The following is a 23,521-nucleotide window of genomic DNA, read 5'->3' as shown; positions in this document are numbered from 1 at the left end:
GGTGCCTAAGCCTCACCCAGAAGCAATGGGCACAAAGCAGGAGTGGAGAAATCCAGAGAGAGCTGCCACACATCTTTAAAAAACCCAAAGTGAACAGCTGGGCTCAGCCTTTATACCCAAGACAAGGATGTGGTGTAGCAGCAGTGCCAACACCACACAAAGGACGCAAGAAGCAGCGGTGATTGTGCCAACTTGCTCATCTTTTATATGGCGTCTTCGGTTACTGAGAGGCAGAAGCAGCTACAAATGAATGCTGGCACAAGGCGAAGCCCCTGGGCACGAAGCATGGCACCTGACTTGGCTGGCATAGATGAGGCAGCAGACTCTCCACCTGTGCACTGACCCTTCGTGTGCCCCCCCCGTGATTGTAAAGTGCTGGCATTCAAGGCACTATATAAAGGACCGAATAGTTGCTCCTTGTGGTCTTTTTTGGAACTCACCTCATCTCGTCATGCCAGTCAAGTGACCAAGGCGGGTTCAGGTTAACTGGGTAACAGTGTCCCTCTCCTGGGAACTGGGTTCAAATTCCTCCATACCAACCTTCCACGGGTCTGCCCAGCCCTCTTCCAGTCGCAAAGGCAGATATACTGGTGCCATGTCATGGTGGGCAACAGCAATACAATGGGCACCAACTTTAGCAACAGGTCCAGTCTGTGTGTATACCGAGGGGCTCAGTGGGCATCACGAGGCAGCCTTGCCAGTCAGGGTTAGACGAGGAGGTCTGGGGGTCTCTTCAGGTCCAGGCTCCCACAACAGCAGCAGCTCATGTGCCCATGTGGCCAACCAGAGGTGTGCCAGAGCCAGTGGGCACCTCCTCTGCACCTGATAGGGTCTTCAGGAATAACAATGAAGGATACAAGCCCACCCGCGTCCTGAGATCTGAGGGTGTCAATTAGTGAAAGTGGAGCCCCCTAGTGGCAGGAGGGTCCAGTCAGCGCTCACATCACTAAAACAGCCACTGAGTGGGTTCAAGAGCGCTGGCACACAGCAGGGCACTGGCATGGAGGTGGTGGGCACTTTTTTTTTTAAAAATAATGGACAAATCAAGGGTTCAAAGTGCTCAAAGACTGGCAAGGGTGGCACAGAGACCCAAGCAGTACTTTGCTGGCATCAACTTGGCCATCACACGCCTTACTCTGCCACAAAATAGCCTCCCTGCTGTGCCAATCTGGTACCCCCATCAATTAGGTCTAGCCCGTCTGTGGCTCACCTGGTTAACCCTTCAGTCACAGTCGAGTGCCTAGAGACTGAAGACAAGGTGGCATCTGATGATATATATATAAAAAAAGTAAGACTAAGGGGACAGAGGAGCACATTGAGTGCAGGGGGGTTGGTAATGGGCACTCTGGGCAAACCATGAACTGGCCACGGTGATGATGATGATGGAGGCAGCATCAACCATTCTGTCGACCAAGCTTGTGCCTAGGCCAGGGTGGTGAGGTGGGCGCCATAACCCCTGTGCCACCCTACTGCCCACTTTTCTTGACCCCATGTGGTGTTTCGAGGTCCATGAGTGGGCAATGCTTCCTCTGGTGGCCCAGGTGGCAAAACACAGCAGCTCTGAAGGTCCCCTACTGAGAATTCGATGCCCACCCGGTACTCAAGTGCAACAATGTACACAAAAAGAGCAACTTTTATTGAACACTTGGATGCAACGCGCCAAACAAACACACAACACACGCTGGCAATTGCACTTCACTCCCTGCTGCCAACAAACCGTGAAAAAGAGAAAAAACACAACCAGTTCACCTTCACGAAGGTCGAGTGCAACGGGCAATTAACTGCATAGAATCTCGAGGCATCAAAGGGCGGGCAGCTGGGCAAAGTGCAACACCTGTCTTCTCCAGCCGGGGGCGCCACTAGGCCGCAGTAAACTTATCCAGATGATGGGCATGACAGGGCAGAAGGGACAATGCGACAGACTGAGACAGGTGTGGGTCAAGCTGGCATCCAGATGCACCATACACTCCTCCTGTCATAGTAAGGCACTGAATTAACACACCCCACAGTCCCCGCCGGTGGTGCCACCAGGCACCGCCACCCTCTGCCTCCTCAAGAGGTGTGGACCGATGCAAACAGGTCCATCAGTTAGCCAGTCTGTCCGTCCGTGGCCACTAGAGGGCAGCGTCAGTCTGGAGTGATGCCCTTCTCCTGTAGCTCTTGAGACACTCGGACGAGGTAAGTCGGGTCGGGGTATCCAAAGCTGCCAGGGAGAGCAGAAGGCAAACATGAGGGACTCAAAAGGGCACCCGACGCACATGGTGGGGCAGAGAAATACGAGCCACAAACCAAAGAAAAAGGGACAGAGCAGAGAGGTCACTGGCACCACACTTGACACCAGGGGGTGACCGGCCGGAGGAACTCCAATCCTAAGAGTGTGAACTGGCGTCACAGCCACTCCGGCCCTAGGGGCTCGCGGTGATCAGAGTGGGCATCCTGGAAACAGGCCAGTAGCATAGTTGGTATGGGCAGAAGACGACTCGCTTCATGTTGATAGGAGCGTGACGGCGAAGGCGGCAGCGTGGCACTGTTTTATATGCTGCATACTGGGGTATGAGGTCAATCTGTGGCACCAGCAATAGTGGCAGATGTGTTAAGAAAGGCATGGCTGTGAAAGGCGCTATATATAATGGATTGCTAGGGCCCATGTACAGCGTCCAGTGGAATTCTCACTCACTAACGGGCAACACGTGGCAGCCACTCTCCTGCACCACAATTTGTGACAGGTAGATAGGAAAGGCGCTAAAAAACTGACAGAAAGGATTGCTACAATATGTAAGGCACTACATAACAGGCTGAACACACACCTAGAGACCAGTAACATTCAGTCTTGAACGTGTTCATCAACAGGCAGCACCTTCACCCTAACTGGCACCACCATTACTGACAGGTAGACGTGACAGGTGTGACATAATAGACTGGCAGGAATGAAAGTCACTCTACACCAGGCGCTATATAATTTATTTATATGAATGCCGCTATGTAACAGACTGCTATGAAAGGTGCTATATAACAGACTGCTATGAGAAGCGCTATATATTTATATGAAAGGCGCCATATAATGGACTGCTACGAAAGGCGCTATATATTATATGAAAGATGCCATATAACAGACTGCTATGAAAGGCGCTATATATTTATATGAAAGGTGCCATATAACAGACTTATATGAAAGGCGCTATATAACAGACTGCTATGAGAAGCGCTATATATTTATATGAAAGGCGCTATATATTATATGAAAGGCGCTATATAACAGACTGCTATGAGAAGCGCTATATATTTATATGAAAGGCGCTATATAACAGACTGCTATGAGAAGCGCTATATATTTATATGAAAGGCACTATATAACAGACTGCTATGAGAAGCGCTATATATTTATATGAAAGGCGCCATATAATGGACTGCTATGAAAGGCGCTATATATTATATGAAAGGCGCTATATAACAGACTGCTATGAGAAGCGCTATATATTTATATGAAAGGCGCTATATAACAGACTGCTATGAGAAGCGCTATATATTTATATGAAAGGCGCCATATAATGGACTGCTATGAAAGGCGCTATATATTGGGGGGGTTTGAATTATTTAAAAACCAATTACTATTCATGAACTAAAATAACAGAACAGGTGACTCCTGGCGCTGGATGCGTATTCTGAATGACGCCATAATGAATAGTCTGAGAGGTTGAGGCCTTTCAGTGGCCCCTAACCCTTTTGACGTTCAGAAGCCCCCCATTCATTCCCGGCTGCGGTGCTGATGGCTACAGTTAAAGAGCTGCTGGGTTGGTTGGCGAGTCGCACCTCTTTGTGTGTCTGATGGCTTTCGTCATCGACATTTCAGATTAGCTTATCATTTCCCACTCCTGAGAGGATGAGCTGCTCTTTGTTGAGATTTCCAAATGAGACCAGAGACTGCGAGGCAGACAAACGGCAGCGGCCCACATGGACTCTGCCATGACAGGTGACGCGGGCTCAGGGCGGTTCAGGGTTCTCTGTGTGCATTTCACTGCCTCAGCCAGTCATGGTGGACAGGCTGCTAGGGACTGGACAGATGGGATCAAGACGTTGTCAGATCTCAAAGACGCCATGAAAAGGGGAGTCGTAGCCCACCTGAGTGTCAAATGAAAGCTTATTAGGGTACCGAGAAAAAAAAAAAATTAGGGGACACAGTGAGAAAAAAGCTTGAAAGTTCCACTTTAATCACGTAGTTTAATTTGTCATTAAAGTAGAACATCATAAACTTCATCTTAAAATCGTTTAATTCACATTGTAATTAAAGTCGCACGTTAAACGCGTTGTTTTGTATTTGATCTTCTACTCGTATGTGCTCTGTGTGTGTGAATCACTACTTGTTTCATAAACCGGCTCTCTTCCTCCGACTGGACACAGAGTCCATGACATTTGTGATATTACAGCTCTCTGATTAACTAAAATACTGAGATGTGTACGTGATGTCATTTTCATGATGATGAAGTTAAATCATTTTATTAAACACGGGCACACGGTGGCGCACTGATTGCTCACGTCTCACGTAAGATGTTTGCTGCTCCGTGTGCGACCTTTGATGAATTAATTACTGCAGCAGTCCTGTCTCTTTCAAACGTCCTAACCTCCAATTCCTGTCCTTACTTTTCTTTCTCCAGATACCCACTCGCCACACAATCAGCTCTGTAATGGACGTTACGCCATCTGTGAGCTTACAACGCCGATTCTTCAAAACGTTTAATGAACATTGAAATATCTTCATAGTACGTGTTTAATTATTCTATCCGTCTGTCCTTCCAGTGTCGCGCCAGCCTCAGTAAATATACAGCGCGGGGCAGAAACAAACCATGAACGGGGCGCCAGCTCGGCAGTGCCACCGTGTCCTCACATGTTTAATTATTAACAATACAGATTATTTAAATGAAGTTTGATCTGTATAATATAATAAACATATGTTGCAGCATTTCGTCTTAAAAATGATATCGTCATCATGTCCCATTATATAAAAAGAGTGACGGGGCAGATCAGAGCAACTAGAGGCCAGTAAGCTTAACATGAAACATCACAGGACAATGAATGGTAGGATTTATTAAGGAGAAGATTGAGCAGCACATGGCAAGGACAGGACAGTCAGTGTGGGGTCAGACGAGGGGGTCGCGTTTCACTAACAGGCTGGGATTCTATGAGGAACAAGAAAAGGAGACGACCAGAGTGGAGCAGATGAGGTGCCACATGAGAGGCGGGCATCAAACTAAGAAAAGTGGCAGCTCAGGGTGAGGTGTGCAGAGTCGGCTCAGACACCGGTGATGATGTCAGGAACCTCATCGAGAATTTGGGGAGGGTAAGAGTGGTGGCCAGCAGGGGGCACTGCAGGGGCTGCTGCCATTCTTAAAATATAGAAATAATTCAGATAGCAATATAAAGAACAAGCTGGTGAAGTTGGCAGATGATACCAAGACAAGTGGACTGGTAGATAATCGAGAATCCATTGAATCATCAAAGAGGGACTGGGACAGCAGACAGAAATTGAATGTCAGTAAATGTAAAGAATTACACATAGGAAGGAAAAATGTGAGGGTTGAATACACAATGGGGGTCTGAAAATCGAGAGACCACCTAATGAGAAGGACTTAGGTGTTGTAGTGGACTCAACTGCCAGTCAGTGTTCAGAAACCATAAAGAAGGCTAACAGACTGTCAGGTTATATAGCGCCTTGACGTGTGCAGTACAAGTCACAGGAGGTTCTGTTTGTGCTTTATAACACACTGGTGAGGCCTCATCTGGAGTCCTGTGGTCAGTTGATGACTCCATAAAGACACAGCAGCACTGAAGGAGGTCCAGAGAAGAACGACGAGGCTGATTGAGGGCTACAGGGGGTGAGTTATGAGGAAAGATTGATGGAGTTGAGACTTGTAACCCTTGAATGTTAGTAAATGTAAAGAATTACACATAGGAAGTCAAAATGTGAGGGTTGAATACACAATGGGGGTCTGAAAATGGAGAGACCATCTAATGAGAAGGATTTAGCAGTTGTAGTGGACTCTAAGCTATGGACTTCCAGACAAGCCATGAAGATGGCTAACAGACTGTCAGGTTATATAGCGCCTTGATTTGTGGAGTACAAGTCACAGGAGGTTCTGCTGAAGTCTTTATAACACACTGGTGAGGCCTCATCTGGAGTCCTGTGGTCAGTTGATGACTCCATAAAGACACAGCAGCACTGGAGAAGGTCCAGAGAAGAGCAACAAGGCTGATTGAGGGGCTACAGGGGGTGAATTATAAAGATTAAAAGAGCTGAGCCTTCACAGTGATGAAGAGGAGACCTGACTGAAGTGTTTAAAATGATGAAGGTGATCAGCGCAGTGGATCAGACGGTGACTTTAACATGAGAAGAAATCGAAAGTCCGCCTTATGAGTAGAATTTAGGAGTCACAGTGGACTCTAAGCTATGGACTTCCAGACAAGCCATTAAGAAGGCTAACAGACTGTCAGGTTATATAGCGCCTTGATTTGTGGAGTACAAGTCACAGGAGGTTCTGCTGAAGTCTTTATAACTCACTGGTGAGGCCTCATCTGGAGTCCTGGGGTCAGTTGATGACTCCATAAAGACACAGCAGCACTGGAGAAAGTCCAGAGGAGAGCGACGAGGCTGATTGAGGGGCTACAGGGGGCGAGTTATGAAGATGAAAAGAGCTGAGCCTTCACAGTGAGGAAGAGGAGACCTGACTGAAGTGTTTAAAATGATGAAGGTGATCAGTGCAGTGGATCAGACGGTGACTTTAAAATGAGCTCATCAAGAACACGGGGACACAGTTGGAAACTTGTGAAGGGTGAATGTCACACCAACATCAGGAAGTTTTTCTTTACACAAAGAACGACAGACACTTGGAATAAGCGACCAGGTAGTGTGGTGGGCAGTAGGACTTTAGGGACCCTCAAAACTCGACTTGATGTTTTTTTTTAGAAGAATGAAGTGGACTGGCGAGCTTTGCTGGGCCGAGTGGCCTGTTCTCGTCCCGATTGTTCTAACCTCACGTGTACGCCCCTGGTAGTTTACAGCCGGCCATGTCTGACTGGCACAGCTCAGGCCCACCGCCTTGACTCTCGGCCTTTCTCATTTTTTCGGTCGGTGACATCACTGCTCTGCTCCTTTTCTGGTAAATTCTCCCAAAGCCCCCCCCATAACCCCCCCAAGTGAGGTGCCCTCTTACCGGCGCGGTCCTCCCCAGATGCTGGTCTTGTGGTGGATGTCGTTCCAAGTGATGACGTTGCTCAAGCCCGTAGTCATGGAGGTGCCAATTGTGAAGATGAGCCGCTGGTCAAAGGCCTTCCTCAGCATGTGCAGGATGCGGTTTCCTTCTCGGTTGTCCGGCAGGTATGCCACTCGGTTTGTGCCAGGATAGCAGACCCCAGGGTTGACATGCTCTGGCTGGCAATAAATAAATAAATAAATAAAAGAAAGAAAGAAAGAAAGGACGTCAAGGAAGGAAGAGACACAAACCTGCAGCCATGCACACCCAACAACGTGAACCTCTACTGCAATGGGGCGGCCAGTCAGAGCACGACATTCGTTCTGCTGCCTCTAGGAGGCGCCACGCCACACGGCCCCTACTTTGTTATTTTAAGAATATTTACAATGCAAACGGGCCATTCGACCCAACAAAGCCCACCGGTCCCTAAAAATGACACCAAGTGACGTTTTCAAGGCCGCACCACACCACTCGTTTGCTTATTCCACGCGTCTGTGGTGGTTAACGCGAGTGGCGCAGTGCTGAAGGCTTTGGACTGCAAACCCTGAGGCCGTGGGTTCCAATCCCACCACTGACACCTTTGTGAGACCCCCGAGTGAGTCGCTACGCCCACCTGTGCGCCAGCTGGAAAAACAGCAGGAATGGACGCTACGGTTTCATAAATATTGTAAACGCGTCGAAAAACCTTTCGACATTTGGGCATTTCCAACCGCGTCGCCGTGTTCTTCAGTCAGGCCTCCTCTTCATCACTTTGAACCTCACGTGATGCGACCTACAGGGGAACTCGTATCTCAACCAACGGCCACTACAGAGGCGCCTGCGGGGGTCTCAGCTATTGGGCTGCCCTCTAGTGGACAACCATAGAGAAAATAAAGAGTGTCTGGCGCGGTGTCGTCGTAATCAAGCGATGCTTCGAAACTACGAGATGACAGTGACTGACGGTGACAATCACTTGGATGACATGGCACCAATGCAGATGGCTGCCCCGAAGGCGTGCGACTTGTCACGACAGCCCAACAAGGCCAAATCGTCACCAACTACCAAATGTATTGTACGCTACAAGCGTGAAAAGTGCAAAGCAACACGTTACACTAAACGGCCCTGGGGCTTCCGTCAAGGACGCTCATTCAAAGCGGCGACTGTCAGTCAAGCTGGGGGTGACAAGAAACAAATGTCCCGCTTCGTCACAACTCTGGAGGTCCTGCTGCTAATAAAACCTTTTAATAGAGTGCACCACAGGCCAATACTGCAGAGACTTGGGAACGTCGATGTGTTAACACTGAAAAGGCTTCTCTCCTACCGGACCGCCTTTCTGGTAAAACGGAGAGCAAAACTGCACACGGAAGTTATTAAAAAAAAAAAAAAAAGTGTGGCAAAAAAACAAAAAAGAAAAAAGAGTGTGGCAAAAAAAAAGAAATGAGTGTGGTAAAAAAAGAAAAAGAAATGAGTGTGGCAAAAAAACAAAAAAAAAGTGTGGCAAAAAACAAAAAAGAAAAAGAGTGGTAAAAAAAAGAAAAAGTGTGGCAAAAAGAAAAAGTGTGGTAAAAAAACGAAAGAAAGAGTGTGGCAAAATAAAAGAAAAAGAAATGAGTGTGGCAAAAAAGACCAAGCTGGTCAAACCTGGCATACGCACATCTGTACAAAAGTTACCGCCTCGTAAACCTCCATATATGGGCCATGCTAATCAACCTCATACATATGCAATCACAATGCTGCAGAACTTCACTGGCTGGTACAGCAGTTTGCCACCTGACCAACCCACTGAGACCACACCCCCTGCATTCAAGGTAACTGGCTGTGCTCCAGAACTAAGGGCACAAGATCCTGCATGGCATTACGGCGCCTCGCCTGTGTACCCATTTGATTTTCTGCAATTCCCTTAATAGTCGTGTGGTGGGTGCGGCAATGCGCTGTATCAGTGCGGGCTCCTAACCTCTCCCTCCTTAATGCCGTGTTTGCCGATTGGTAACGATCAGCGTGTAGGAGTAGGAATGTCACAAGATTGGATTCAGTATCAAAGTTCAGAAAACACGTGTGAGGGATGGCCAGGAGCATTACAGGGCCGAGGAAGAGACCACACTCGGGACATTATCTCCCCCCAAGACACTAGACGGGCAGCCGCATGGGTTTTCTACAGCACCACGGATCCCTGCAGGGCATGCTGGGAGTTGTAGTTTGGAACAGCCCTGCTGGGTGCTGCCAGGGGGTGCTTGCAGGGCCCTTGGAGGAACCTCTTCTGCCACACCTGGAAGAAGGTTAAGAGACACCCTAAAACAGGGGTGTCGAACTCCGGGCCTGGAGGGCCGCAGCGGCTGCAGGTTTTCATTCTAACCCTTTCCTTAATTAGTGACCAGTTTCTACTGCTAATTAACTGGTTTTCTCTTCTTCTTAATAGCCCTGTTTGTAAGGATTCAGTGCTCTGAACCAAGGTTATTATAGTTAACGAAAACTAAAATCAAAACTGAAATATTTGCGTAAACTGAAATAAAATAATTAACAAAACTGAAATGAAAAACTAAAACTAAACGAAACTATTAAAGTCGCTGGGAAGACTAACTGAAATAAAATAATAATTTACTAAAATATTTTTAGTTTTCATTTTTCAAAGAATATTCTTACCGTTAAGTCTTTAAACCTTGTAAGTTTTAACTCAGTCATCCATCATGAGCCGCCCGCACGTATTCATCCAGTGAACGGCGGCTGTTCACACATCATTTGCGGTGGCAGAGCGAGCCGAGTGGCGGTGTGTAAAGCGTGAGAAATAGAAATCGATTTACATGCCGCCTTTCTTTGTGCTTGTTGATTATCGAGATGCAATTCCAGAGATGAAATCAGAATGTGCTGCTCAACCAAACGTTTACCAGAGAAAAATCACGAGTGAGTAACGTTTCAGTTTACTTCTCAGGTGTCTGCTTTTTGTTGACGGCAATTCACCTGCCACTTCGCACAGGAGAAATCGTTTTTACTTTCGCATATCCGAAGTACAGAGAAGGTATAGTAATCATGAAAAAAATTCAGCCTCGATATTTTGATGAATCTTGACGTTATAGACGAACCAGTGTCCAACAATACTGTTGTTTGGAATTGTGCGTGCGTAAACACGATAACTCAAAAACGATGGATGAAGTTCGCCATGTGGTCGTTACACCACAATTGTAGATCAGTATTAACGTTTGGGCCAAATCCTGGAAGTGGTACTTTTACCTCAACACATACTCAATGTTTTTTTATTTATACAGCTGCAGAATCCGATTTATTCAACTTTACTTTTTTGATAATTGTTCAATATATGATTAATTTGATTTGTTGTTGATGGTTCCTTAATGTACATAATATAAAAATGTAATCATTGTCGGGCGGCACGGTGGCGCAGTGGGTAGCGCTGCTGCCTCACAGTTCGCTTCCCGGGTCCTCCCTGCATGGAGTTTGCATGTCTGCCGATTCTAAATTGGCCCAAGTGTGTGCTTGGTGTGTGGCTGTGCCCTGCGGTGGGTTGGCACCCTGCCCAGGATTGGCTCCTGCCTTGTGCCCTGTGTTGGCTGGGATTGGGTCCAGCAAAACCCCGCGACCCTGTAGTTAGGATATAGCGGGTTGGAAAATAGATGGATGGATGGATAATCGTTGCGGTTTACTCTTCAAATATCCACCCCCATATCGGAGTATACGAGAAAGTCGAGGGGAGACCACTGGCGATTTTTGAAAAGAAAACGGCGGCAGTCGAGAGACTGACTAGGTCATCATACGAGACTGGCATATTGTTACTGACCAATCACTTTTGCTTTAACAATGAAGCAATGCAAACAAAGGTAGAGTCTGACAAGTATGACAAGTGACGAAAAACTACTAATGGGTTTTTGTATTTATTCCATATTTATTATCTTTTTTAGTTCATATTCACAACTCAAAATACCTGATATTGTGAAAGTAATTCATTAGCAGAATTATATTTTGAAATATTTGTCTCCCTTTTTTCAATGTTTTTCTCTCTCTCTCAAAATAGACAGTTGAAATATCATATTCTTTTTTGTTTTAACATCAGCCTTATCATACATATTGCATACCAGGGATTTTTCCTGCCTTGCATCCAAACCTGCTGCGGTAGGCTCCACGTTTCCTGCAATCCTGCTCTGGATAAACAGGTTTAGATAATGTTGTTCTTAATCTCAGACGCTGTCTCTGTCGTTTTGTGCCAGGCCGTACTCTTATTACCTGCTCCTGCGCTGTTCATCATGGGTTTACTGATCACATGGTGGGCTATTCAAGACTCGCCACCCCTAACCGCGACACTACATGCTGCTTGTTCTTTGTTTCCCTCAATACAGCCAGGTGGGGTCTGCACACTGACTCAAGCCTAAGAGTCCTGTTCTTCCGATTTTAAAAATTATAAAATTGTGTAAAATCGTTCATATTCAGTGTCTAGTTTTGATTATGCTTATTTTTATCAGACAAAAACAAAACCAGATAGTAAACCAGGCAGTGTAGTAAGCTCTCACTAACATTAAACTCTGTTAAGTGTGCAGTTCTGTCCGATTGTGACACAAAACTAGGAGCTCCATGCCATAATTACTAAAACTGAAACTAATATATATAAAAATAAAATAGAAATGACTTTGTGAAATAAAAACTAAACTAAAAATACATGATGAAGGAAAACTAAAACTAAACTGAATTTCCAAGTAAGGTCAGAAAAAATATAGAAATAAAAACTAATATAAAAAGGCAAAACTACAGTGGTGTGAAAAACTATTTGCCCCCTTCCTGATTTCTTATTCTTTTGCATGTTTGTCACACAAAATGTTTCTGATCATCAAACACATTTAACCATTAGTCAAATATAACACAAGTAAACACAAAATGCAGTTTTTAAATGATGCTTTTTATTATTTAGGGAGAAAAAAAATCCAAACCTCCCTGTGTGAAAAAGTAATTGCCCCCTGAACCTAATAACTGGTTGGGCCACCCTTAGCAGCAATAACTGCAATCAAGCGTTTGATAACTTGCAATGAGTCTTTACAGCTCTGGAGGAATTTTGGCCCACTCATCTTTGCAGAATTGTTGTAATTCAGCTTTATTTGAGGGTTTTCTAGCATGAAGCGCCTTTTTAAGGTCATGCCATAGCATCTCAATTGGATTCAGGTCAGGACTTTGACTAGGCCACTCCAAAGTCTTCATTTTGTTTTTCTTCAGCCAATCAGAGGTGGATTTGCTGGTGTGTTTTGGGTCATTGTCCTGTTGCAGCACCCAAGATCGCTTCAGCTTGAGTTGACGAACAGATGGCGGACATTCTCCTTCAGGATTTTTGGTAGACAGTAGAATTCATGGTTCCATCTATCACAGCAAGCCTTCCAGGTCCTGAAGCAGCAAAACAACCCCAGACCATCACACTACCACCACCATATTTTACTGTTGGTATGATGTTCTTTTTCTGAAATGCTGTGTTCCTTTTACGCCAGATGTATTGGGACATTTGCCTTCCAAAAGTTCAACTTTTGTCTCATCAGTCCACAAGGTATTTTCCCAAAAGTCTTGGCAATCACTGAGATGTTTCTTAGCAAAATTGAGACGAGCCCTAATGTTCTTTTGCTTAACAGTGGTTTGCGTCTTGGAAATCTGCCATGCAGGCCGTTTTGCAGGCCAGTCTCTTTCTTATGGTGGAGTCGTGAACACTGACCTTAATTGAGGGAAGTGAGGCCTGCAGTTCTTTAGACGTTGTCCTGGGGTCTTTTGTGACCTCTCGGATGAGTCGTCTCTGCGCTCTTGGGGTCATTTTGGTTGGCGGCCACTCCTGGGAAGGTTCACCACTGTTCCATGTTTTGCCATTTGTGGATAATGGCTCTCACTGTGGTTCGCTGGAGTCCCAAAGATTTAGAAATGGCTTTATAACCTTTACCAGACTGATAGATCTCAGTTTCTTGTGTTCTCATTTGTTCCTGAATTTCTTTGGATCTTGGCATGATGTCTAGCTTTTGAGGTGCTTTTGGTCTACTTCTCTGTGTCAGGCAGCTCCTATTGAAGTGATTTCTTGATTGAAACAGGTGTGGCAGAAATCAGGAAATTGAACTCAGGTGTGATACACCACAGTTAGGTGATTTTTTAACAAGGGGCAGTTACTTTTTCACACAGGGAGGTTTGGATTTTTTTTCTCCCTAAATAATCAAAACCATCATTTAAAAACTGCATTTTGTGTTTACTTGTGTTATATTTGACTAATGGTTAAATGTGTTTGATGATCAGAAACATTTTGTGTGACAAACATGCAAAAGAATAAGAAATCAGGAAGGGGGCAAATAGTTTTTCACACCTCACTGTATAATAACCTTGCTCTGAACTCATTCTTTTCTTCATTAAATGGCAGCCAAACAGAAATGAGAAGTGAAACGAGCCGACAGATGACCAGCTAAACTGGGGCTTCAAACTCCTGCCAATTTCACTCCAACCAGTTTCTTAATGAGAAGCCGATTCTTGCTGTTAATTAAACCCGTTATTTAATTGCACGGCTTGTTGCTGCCCTCATTCTGCCACAGCAGACATTTCCAGAACTGTTGATTTTCTTTCTTTTTTTCCCCCCTAAGAACACCGTCAAGATGTTTTGGTGACCTGACAGATCAACCTTACTGAGGCCCTCACCTTTCTTTATGTTCAGATAACGTGGTTAAGCTGGTGATGTGGCGGCTTGTTTTGTGTCTCATTAAATCCTCATTAAAGAAAAAGAAAGAACTAAGGGGTCTGAGTCAAGTTAATTAAAACAAAGGCAAAAGAAGTCAATTAGCGGCAAAAACTGGTCACTAATGAAGAAGATGGTTAGAATGAAAACCTGCAGCCACTGCGGCCCTCCTGGATCGGAGTACAACACTCCTGCCCAAAAAAGGAGCCGCCTCGCCAGCAACGAGCGAGACAGACAGACAGACAGACAGACAGACAGACAGACAGACAGACAGAGTGTATTTATACGCTGGTGCTGTGTAGTGGGGAGCCCTGCGTGTACTGAACTCGTACCTCAGCCTGTCTGGGTCGGGGCTGAGGGAGCGGTACGCCCCCTGGTGGACCACATATAACAGTGTAAGCTTATCTATGGTATCAGTAGTAGAAGAATGGAAGTCAGGACCGCACTCAAGTGTGACCACAAATAAGACAAATTAGTGCAGAAGGCACAAAAATAACTTAAGAAAAAAAAACAAAAAGGCTCCCGCCACATCGACACGCCTTGAAAACAAGAACAGCACACGTTTGGAAATACTTTTGAGTTCATGCAGGAGAATTTCAACACACGAGTGCAGGAATTGTACTTGTTACCAAAATAAATAAAATGCAAAACACACACAGAGGCTGGCATTTGTGCCACTTTGATCACATTAGATGTTAAATTCAGAAAGACTTGTGTGAGCTTTGAGGGTGAAATAACACTACCGGGCACTGGAGGTGTAACAGGTGCCACTGCTCTACCGCCAAGCTGTTTGCCTGCCTATGGAAAAAGTCATCTCGGATAAAAGAGCACAGGAGTCATCGGCTAGAAGGGTCCTTTCATCTGATTGGCTGGCCCAGCACTGTCGGGCGGGACAATCTGGTCACCTAGAGGGGACATGCAGTATGAACAGGCGGAGGTTGGTTTGCCCCACTGATCATTGGCGTGGAGTGGGGGCGAGCAGGGCAGATGACCTCCCCAGGGATCCGAGGTACAACTGCGGGTGCGTGAAGGTTGGCAGGAGGAGTGCCGTCCTCAGGTGGTCTGGCTGGAGCTGTGAGGAGGGGGTCCGGGGGGGAATGAAGATCATGGCTGCCGAGTCTCTGCCAACTGCATCAGTTATGGGTGAGCCGGGGAGACGAAGGAGGAGGTGGGCTGGCATCGGAAGGAGCCACTGACTGCCACGTTAACCTCTGCTTTGAATGGGTTTTCTTTATTGTGTTTTTGATCCTTCACTATTCAACGTGTTTTTATGGATTATTTCATTTATGGATGTTTTTAAAGCGCCGCACTGTGGACACAGATTTTGGTTTTGATTCTTTTTAATCAAAGCACAGAAGACTTTATACACCATCCCCTTGGCTCCATGTGAGATTTGTCCCCATCTGTCAGCTCATTCGGTCAGAACTATTGACGGTGTTGGGTTGGAGAGGCTCCCAAATGTGAAGAAGGTGCGTGGGGTGGACCCACAGTGGCACAGTGGGCATCACTACAGGGGACTGTCCAGCAAAGTCAGAGGTAAACTTGCAGTCCCTTGCAGTTCATTGTGAATGTGCTCGGGTTTTCGGTCTTTTTTGTGACTCTCTTGCTCCACGCCTCTGGGATTTCATACTGGGACTCGGATTGCCTCGAATTGATGATTTTGAAGACTTTGCCTTTTTTGCCCTGATGTTTAGTTCATAGTGCTTTACGAAAAATAAACCTTTATTAAAATTCTTCATTACTCTCTTTTGTAACTTGTCAGGGTTTGGCAGTTATTTCCCCCTCTAGTGGGCATTTTGAGTATGTTTTGGGACACTCCAGGGGCCTCGCATATTAAACAATGAGTACACACAAAAAGTTGCATACGCCCGTTTCCACGCCCACAATGCGATGTATAAAAACTAAACTTGGCGTAAAGCTGCGCACATTTTCACGCCAGCTCAATCCCTGGTGTACGCAAGTTCTCTGCTCGGTTATCCGAACTGGTGCCAGCCAGTGTCAAAGCAGTGCTACAGTTCCTGGGAGGTTTCCCCTTAGTTTTTAGATTCACATCCCTGACGTGGCTTTATCAAATAACCTGAAATTAACCGCATATTGTTTATTAGTTTAAGGTATCTGATTGTAACCAACCTATAACCATATAATGGTGCACCGAACGGCCAAACTATTCTAAATACCATAACTGCGTTTGCGTTGTTACTCTCACTGCACCACTCAGAGTATTTTAACCCACTGGAGAGGAGTGTGAATCACAGCTCTACAGCAGATGATCGGATTATCGGGATACAGCATCAAGCACACGCTGCCTCAGCCATGCGCACAGTCTACTTGAACTGCTCTCATACTGCAGACACTTCAGAGTCTTTCCTGTACGGACCTCGCGGTTCACAAACAGTTTCATCCCAAGAGCTCTAAACGCACTCAGTCAGTCCATCAAGTGCTCCTTGTAGACCTGTTAGGACTTCTAAGTACAATCACCTCACTGGAAACGTGTGACACAGTAATAATATCACACAACCTGCGCCACTTTATAAAGCGTGTATTTACAGACGACGACGACTGGCTTCTGAGTCAATTTAGATTTCCAAGTGCTATCTTCTTGGAGCTCTTGATATCATTTTTAAGATGAAATGCAGTAAAGTATGCTGATTACATTATAGAGATAAAATGCTAACATCATTTAAATAATCTCTATTGTTAATAATTAAACATGTGCGGACACGGTGGACAGCGCTAGTGAGGAGCTGGCGCCCCGTTCAGTGATTGTTCCTGCCTCGCGCTGTATTCTTGCTGGGGCTGATGCGACACTGGAAGGATAGATGGACAGAATAATTAAACACGTACTATGAAGATATTTTAATGATCCTTAAATGTTTTGAAGAATCGTCGTTGTAAGCTTACAGATGGCGTAACGTCTATTACAGGGCTGATTGTGTGGCGATTGGGTATCTGGAGAAAGAAAAGTAAGGACAGGAATTGGAGGTTAGGACGTTTGAAAGAGACAGGACTGCTGCAGTAATTATTTCATCGAAGGTCGCACACGGCGCAGCAAGCATCTTACGTGAGACGTGAGCAATCACTGCGCCACCGTGTGCCCGTGTTTAATAAAATGATTTAACTCCATCATCATGAAATTCATATCACGTACACATCTCAGTATTTTAATTATTCAGAGAGCTGTAATATCACAAATGTAATGGATTGTGTGTCCTGTCAGAGGAAGAGAGCCGGTTTAAGAAGCACGTAGTGATTCACACATAGAAGAATACAAAACAAAACATTTAACGTGCTACTGCAGTTACGATGGGATTTGAGAAACTAGTAAATTAAACGATTTTAAGATGAAGTTTGTGATGTTCTACTTTAATGACAAAATAAACTATGCGATTAAAGTGGAACTTTCGAGATTAAAGTTGACATTTCGTGCTTTTTTCCCCAACTGTGTCTCTATTTTTTTTCTCTCTGTACCCAAATAAGCTTTCATACGACACTCAGGTGGGCTACGACTCGCCTTTTCACGGCGACTTTGATATCTGACTTCTTTTTTATTTCGGGGACTGTGCGACTTTGTGAACTTGAGCTTTCGAGTTTCTCCGACACGCTATGTCACTCGATCAACTTCCTTTTGTTGTTTATATCACTTTTTAAACCAACAAATAGTATAATTTTTCTTTGCCTCCACTTGGTATTCGCTGAAATTCTTCTATTTTCTCCCCATACTTTTGCCGTTGTTTTTTCAGAGAACGCTGGGTTTAAGGGCTATTTATACGGATTTGCATATTCAAAGAGGTGTAATTCTGGGAGGAGTTGGGGCGGGACAGCAGGCGCGTGTACGTGCATTACGTTTCACGCTGACCGGGATTAATGGAGCATAAGAACGTGGAAGTTGGCGTATGCACAGATTTATGCATCTGGATTTTTTTGTGCATACGCACATTTCCGCTTTTGTGCTTATGCCATGTTTTAATGTAAATTCTATGCACGGCGTAATCAGGACCAAACCTAAACAATACGCCTAATTCACTATCACTACCAGAAACGCTGCGGTGTGATAAAGCAGCTTTGGTGTTGCTGCCCCAAAGCCCCCCTCCGTAACCCTGTTTTTTGATAATCTGTAGGGTATCAACAGTTGCAAACCATAAACCTCAACTCACAAGTTCATTACAATCCCCCACCATCAATGACGTTTTCGAAATACCACACAGCCAACATTTTAAAGTGGCACAACAGCAACCCGCACGCAGAATTGTGCGTTGGCATCACCAAGCTGGCTTCGAAAACAAGGAACCCCTGAAAAACAAGACTGCTGCCGTCACCCACTTTAGTTAGGAAAACGAAATTCACAACACATAAAAAACGCCCGCTGAACAAGTAAGACAGCATTAAAGGGGCATAAAATGAAACGACTGGCTTCTAATGTGGAACCAAAACTAGCAAACCACTGTGGCCGAGTCTGAGGACCCCTGCTGTGCAACAATGAAAACCCTGTCCAATCACAGAGCACCACAGTCACAGTTGATCATGACTTACAAACCTGAGCGCCCATTAAGATCTCAAGATGCCGGTCTACTTTTAATTCCAAGGATTAATAAAATAACAGGGGCAAGTTGAGCTTTTAGTTACAGGACCCCTAAACTGTGGAGTGGTCTGCCTGCCACTATAAGAGATGCCCCTTCGGTCTCAGCATTTAAATCCCAGCTGAAGACTCACCACTTCAGTTTAGCACACCCTGACTAGAGCTGCTGATTAACTGTATGGACTGTCATTAGAACTAAAATATAAGTCACATGACAGTTAGAATTTGTTACTAACTCTCACCTATTCTGTTTCTCTTCTTGGTAGGGATGCACGAATGTTCGGCAACCGAAATTATTCGGCGAAAATAGCCAATAAAAGCACTTTCGTGTTCGGCCGAATAAGTAAAAGGACGAATAAATTTTGCGAACAATGACGCTTTTAATGAAGCGATCAAATAGTAACCAGCGTAGAGTGAGAGGCGCTTTATGCAGCAAAAATGTCAGCAGTGTGGAAGCACTTTAAAGCGTCAGAGAAAGAGGCAAAAACGGCCGTTTGCAGACACTGTTCTGCTGAATTGTCCAGAGGGGTACATCTGCAAAACGTACAGCACTTCAAGTTTAATTTATCACTTAAAATCAAGAAACCCGAACATCATGCAGAGTACGAGAAAGACACGGGCGGCTACGGAAACAGCAGCAGCGAAAAGGAAAGTAGCTACTCCCAGTCCTAAGACACCCACTCCATCTGTGGCTGACTTCTTAGAAAAGGCAAAAAAGTTTGCCAATGACAGTGCCAAAGCTAAAGGTATTACTAAAAGGATAATGGAATTCATCGCATTGGATGATCAACCATTCTCTGTTGTAGAGGATGTTGGATTTCGCAGGCTTATAGACCATATTGAGCCCGTTACACCATGCCTAGTAGACGGCATTTCTCAGACGTGTGCTTACCTGAGATGTATAACGTCGTTTCAACTCACGTCCATGAGCTCTTGGCTACAGATATTGCAGCCCTCAGCTTCACGACTGATATTTGGAGCTCGGATGTGAGCCCCACCAGTATGCTGAGTTTAACTGCGCAGTGGATCGACACAGATTTCAAGCTACAAAAGATTGTGCTTCACTCACAAGAGTTTAGAGGGTCCCATACAGCTGTAGCCATATCCGGCGTTCGCCAACATGTTTGACACTTGGCGTATCGACCGATCTAAAGTGCATGCGGTAGTCAGTGACAACGCAAGAAATATGGCTAAAGCCATGGAAGATAGTGATCTGAAAGGCATACGTGTATGGCACACACAATTCAACAGGCGGTCAACGAGGGATTGTTGAGTCAGCGCAGTATAGCAGATGTGATAGTGATAGGCAGGAAAATTGTTGGCCATTTTAAACATTCACCCTTGCCTATGCGCGCTACAATCTATCCAAGAACAGTTCGAACGCCACAAAATCGTTTCCAACAAGATGTGAGCCCAAGGTGGAACAGTACATATTACAGGTATATGCTGGAAAGCCTTTTTGCGCAAAAGCGAGTCTTGGCTACATACATAGCAGATCATGACCTGCCCGCGACATTCACCGCATACCAGTGGGTGTTAATCGAGAACGTTCTCTCTCTTCTCGCCCCCTTTGAGCAGATAACAAAAGAGATAAGCTCATCTGATGCATCTGTGGCAGACGTCATACCTTTACTTGCAGCACTAAAGCGTCTTTTAAACAAAGAGGCTGAAACAGACCACGGAGTTAAAACAACTAAAAGTGCGCTCTTGGAAGCTGTCAGCACACGATTTAGTCAGGCGGACTCAGAACCCCTGTACTGCATCGCGACTGTGCTTGATCCACGATATAAAGATCATTACTTGGATGTGGGGAAAAAGCTGCGCACACGAGAAATGATCCAGGCCGAGTTGGATTTGGGAAAGCCGCTAGGTGATGGAGACGGTCAGGTGATGCACAGCGCAGGAGATGAAAACAGCGCAGAGAGTAAACGGGCTCGTACTACAGATGAGCCGCGCACAGTCTCGCTGTCTGACATGTTCGATGAGATCCTCCAAGAGAATAACCCATTTGCAAGACAGAGGACAAGCTCAACCGCTCAACAGTTAGATGGTTATCTCTCAGAAGTCCCCATCCCCAGGAGCAATAACCCTCTCGAATTTTGGAGGACCAATCAAGGCCGCTTTCCGACCTGGCGCAGATGGCACGCAGGTAGGCTACTTCTATGGGAAATTAATTTAAGATTTTATTTATATTTTGGATTATGGTAACACTTTATAAGTAGTTTCTATTTTTAACATTAACTAACAATGAAAAACCCTTATTAAAAGCATTTATTAATCTTAATGTTAACATTTACTAATACAGTATTTACAGTAATTTTTGAATTAAAAAGTATCAAAAGTGGTAGGCCTATTTGTTAAAATTGTTAATGCACTTATACTAACATGAACTAAATATTTTTATTATCTTACATTAACGAAGATTAATAAATACCATAACAAATGTATTGCTCATTGTTAGTTAATGCAATAATGTTAACAAAAGGAAACATTGTAAAGTGTTACTACCTATATTTTATATTATGTATTTTGTGAAAATGTAACTATTTTCAGTGTAGTAAAATAGTAGGCCTACACTGGGTTTCAACCATTTCATTATCTTGAAGACATTGTTCGTTTTGAAATGAGCAACTGTCAGAAAACTGCAATAAAATTTCAACTATTCTGCAGGTACTTGTCTGCTCCATGCACAAGCACCGACAGCGAGAGACTGTTTAGTGCTGCATCTCATGTCATCGATGAGAAGAGGAACCGACTTTCATGTGAGAAAGCAGAGAAGCTACTTTTCATAAAGAAGAACCTGCCACTTTTCCTGAAGAAGTAGGCTAAGTAGGCTTATGTCTAGGACAGTTATTCATTTGTTGTGGGTTCATCCACATTTTTGCACTATTCAATGCACATTTGTTGTTGTAGACATACAGAGTTACATTCTTTCAGCAGTCAGTTATAGGCCTAACATAGGCTATTCAAGAAGGGGGGCTTCAAAGATGGCCAAATAAAAATATTTTTTTATTTTACTAATTTATTTATTTTAAGTTATATTGTGCTTTGTTTGTATAATATCTGCTGGAATGTTAAAAAAATGTTCAGTGTTAAATAAATATTTTGAAATTGTATTTTTGTTATTTGATTTATTTCTCTGAAAAGCAACACAAAATAGTAAAAAGCAAATTTTACTATTTAATTATTGTAATGGTGAAAAACTGACAAAATAAATAGAAAAAATGCGAAACACGCGTTGTATTCGCCTTCGCCAAGCATTTCATTTCGTGCATCCCTACTTCTTGGTACTCAAATGTGCCACTTGGTGCCAAGGTCCACCTGCCAAGTTGTTTTGCCTGCTTAAGGTAAAGTCAGCTCTGATGGAGGATCGCAGGAATCGTCAAGTAGAGGGGTCCTTTCATTGGATTGGCTGGCCCAGTGCTGACTCGGCTGTGGAATGGCCAATAGGGGGTGTGGCTTGATGGCCGAGGTCTCCAGGACTCTGAACCAATCCAAATCCTAGCGTGGTATCATCTACTGTTGAATTCTGCTCTGTTCTTGTAATATTTCTATTGTACTATTGTATTGTATTGAGGGGGACTTGTGTTCTGTTCTGTGTATTGTGGTGTACTGACCCCCTTCTCTTTGATACCCACTGCATACCCAACCTACCTGAAAAGGGGTCTCTCTTTGAACTGCCTTTTCCCGCAGTTTCTTCCCTTTTATCCCTATTTTTGGGAATTTTCCCTTGTCTTCTTTTTGGCTGTCAAAAAGCAGGGCCTGTTAAAGACCATTGCGGCCCTCCTTGTGTGATTTTGGAATCTACAAACATAAACGGTATCGTGTATCGTATTGTGTGCCAGTGCCGGCGTCCTCCAAAGCCGTTCCGAAAACCCACCGCACGCCGAGAGCAATTCAGAATGAGGGATGCCACACAGCACCACAGGGCACCTCTACTCACCCCCTGAATTCCAGGTGGAAAGCTGTAAACAATGCAGATGCAGCCGTGTCCCTCGTATCCCGGCAGCTCCAGATCGGGGTACCTCTCCACCATCATTGTCCCATTGACGGGCTGATTGCCAATCAGCTTCCCATAGACCAGCCGGCACACCGGACAGGCCCGCTTGACCTGGAAGGCTTGCTTCAGGCACTCCTTGCAGAAGGAATGGCCACACTTGTCTAGCGTCTCCCTCTCCACCATCTCTCCCATGCAGATGGAGCAGCTCGGGTCCTCGCCGTCCGCCTCGTAGTTAGCCGGGCTGCCTGTGGCTCTGAAGTCGGCCTCGACTGCCACCCCTGGGTCGCCCTGCTTCCCGGCCTCTGGCGCCTCCATGTTCGCAGACTGGAGCCTCTGCCTCTGTGACTTGCGCGAGCACGGCTCATCTGCCACGTTGCCCGCCACACACTGCAGCGCCTGCCGCAGGGAGCGCTTCCTGCCCGGTTCCGTCTCCTTGGTCATGTCTTTGTGTGCTGCCCGGCACAGAGACATGAAGGCTTTACGCATTGCGGTCGTGACGGCGCCGGTGCCCTCGGCCAGCTGCAATCGGATGGTGCACCTGCCCTGAGTGTCTTGGAGGCGTTCGGCACACACCCCGTGCTTCTTCTGGAACTCCGCCATGCGGCGTGGCTCTGCCATTAGGTACTCCCACAGGGGCTGAGAAAGCAAGAGCTCGTCGCTCACCTTCCCCATTCGGACACTCATAGCGGAAGACGACACTGGAAAAGAAGAAGAAAAAAAGGAAATTTCAGCGAGGGTCCGAGCCTCTGAGTGTTTAACAGAGTTGTGCTGCCAGGCACCACAGGCAAGACATTCAGGATGATCGGCGTTGGCATCAGCAGCCTGCTCTCGCTCTCAAGCTAATATAAAACACACTCGATATTACAGTGTAACACCTACGTATCTACTCGCATGTACGTTCTCCCGCGGATATGATTTTAAGTATAACGTCGGTCGTATAAGTCGAATGTGGAAAACTCCCGCTATTGGTCCAAGAGATTACGATATGCTAATGCCCACCTGAGAGAGTAACCACGGGGCGCACGGCCTTTTGTTTT

The 23,521-nt window shown here is 45.3% G+C and overlaps 1 protein-coding gene across 4 annotated transcripts in view; it reads right to left on the bottom strand.

The window, feature by feature from the left end:
- Positions 1–1,615: 1,615 nt before the first annotated feature.
- Positions 1,616–23,521, bottom strand: part of LOC120524818 (probable E3 ubiquitin-protein ligase DTX3) — a 46,657-nt gene continuing 24,751 nt past the window's right edge. For all 4 annotated transcript variants that reach the window (XM_039746581.1, XM_039746580.1, XM_039746583.1 and 1 more), the window contains 3 exons: positions 22,428–23,182; positions 7,206–7,423; positions 1,616–2,203 (listed from right to left, as the gene is read on the bottom strand). In XM_039746581.1, the coding sequence (XP_039602515.1) occupies positions 2,128–2,203; positions 7,206–7,423; positions 22,428–23,182 (1,049 nt within the window). In that variant the 3' untranslated portion in view covers positions 1,616–2,127. The remainder of the gene's footprint in view (positions 2,204–7,205; positions 7,424–22,427; positions 23,183–23,521) is intronic.

This window comes from Polypterus senegalus, chromosome 3 (genome assembly GCF_016835505.1).
Source record: "Polypterus senegalus isolate Bchr_013 chromosome 3, ASM1683550v1, whole genome shotgun sequence".
In the NCBI taxonomy this organism is placed as follows: domain Eukaryota; kingdom Metazoa; phylum Chordata; class Cladistia; order Polypteriformes; family Polypteridae; genus Polypterus; species Polypterus senegalus.
This window is presented reverse-complemented; position numbering and strand designations above follow the sequence as displayed.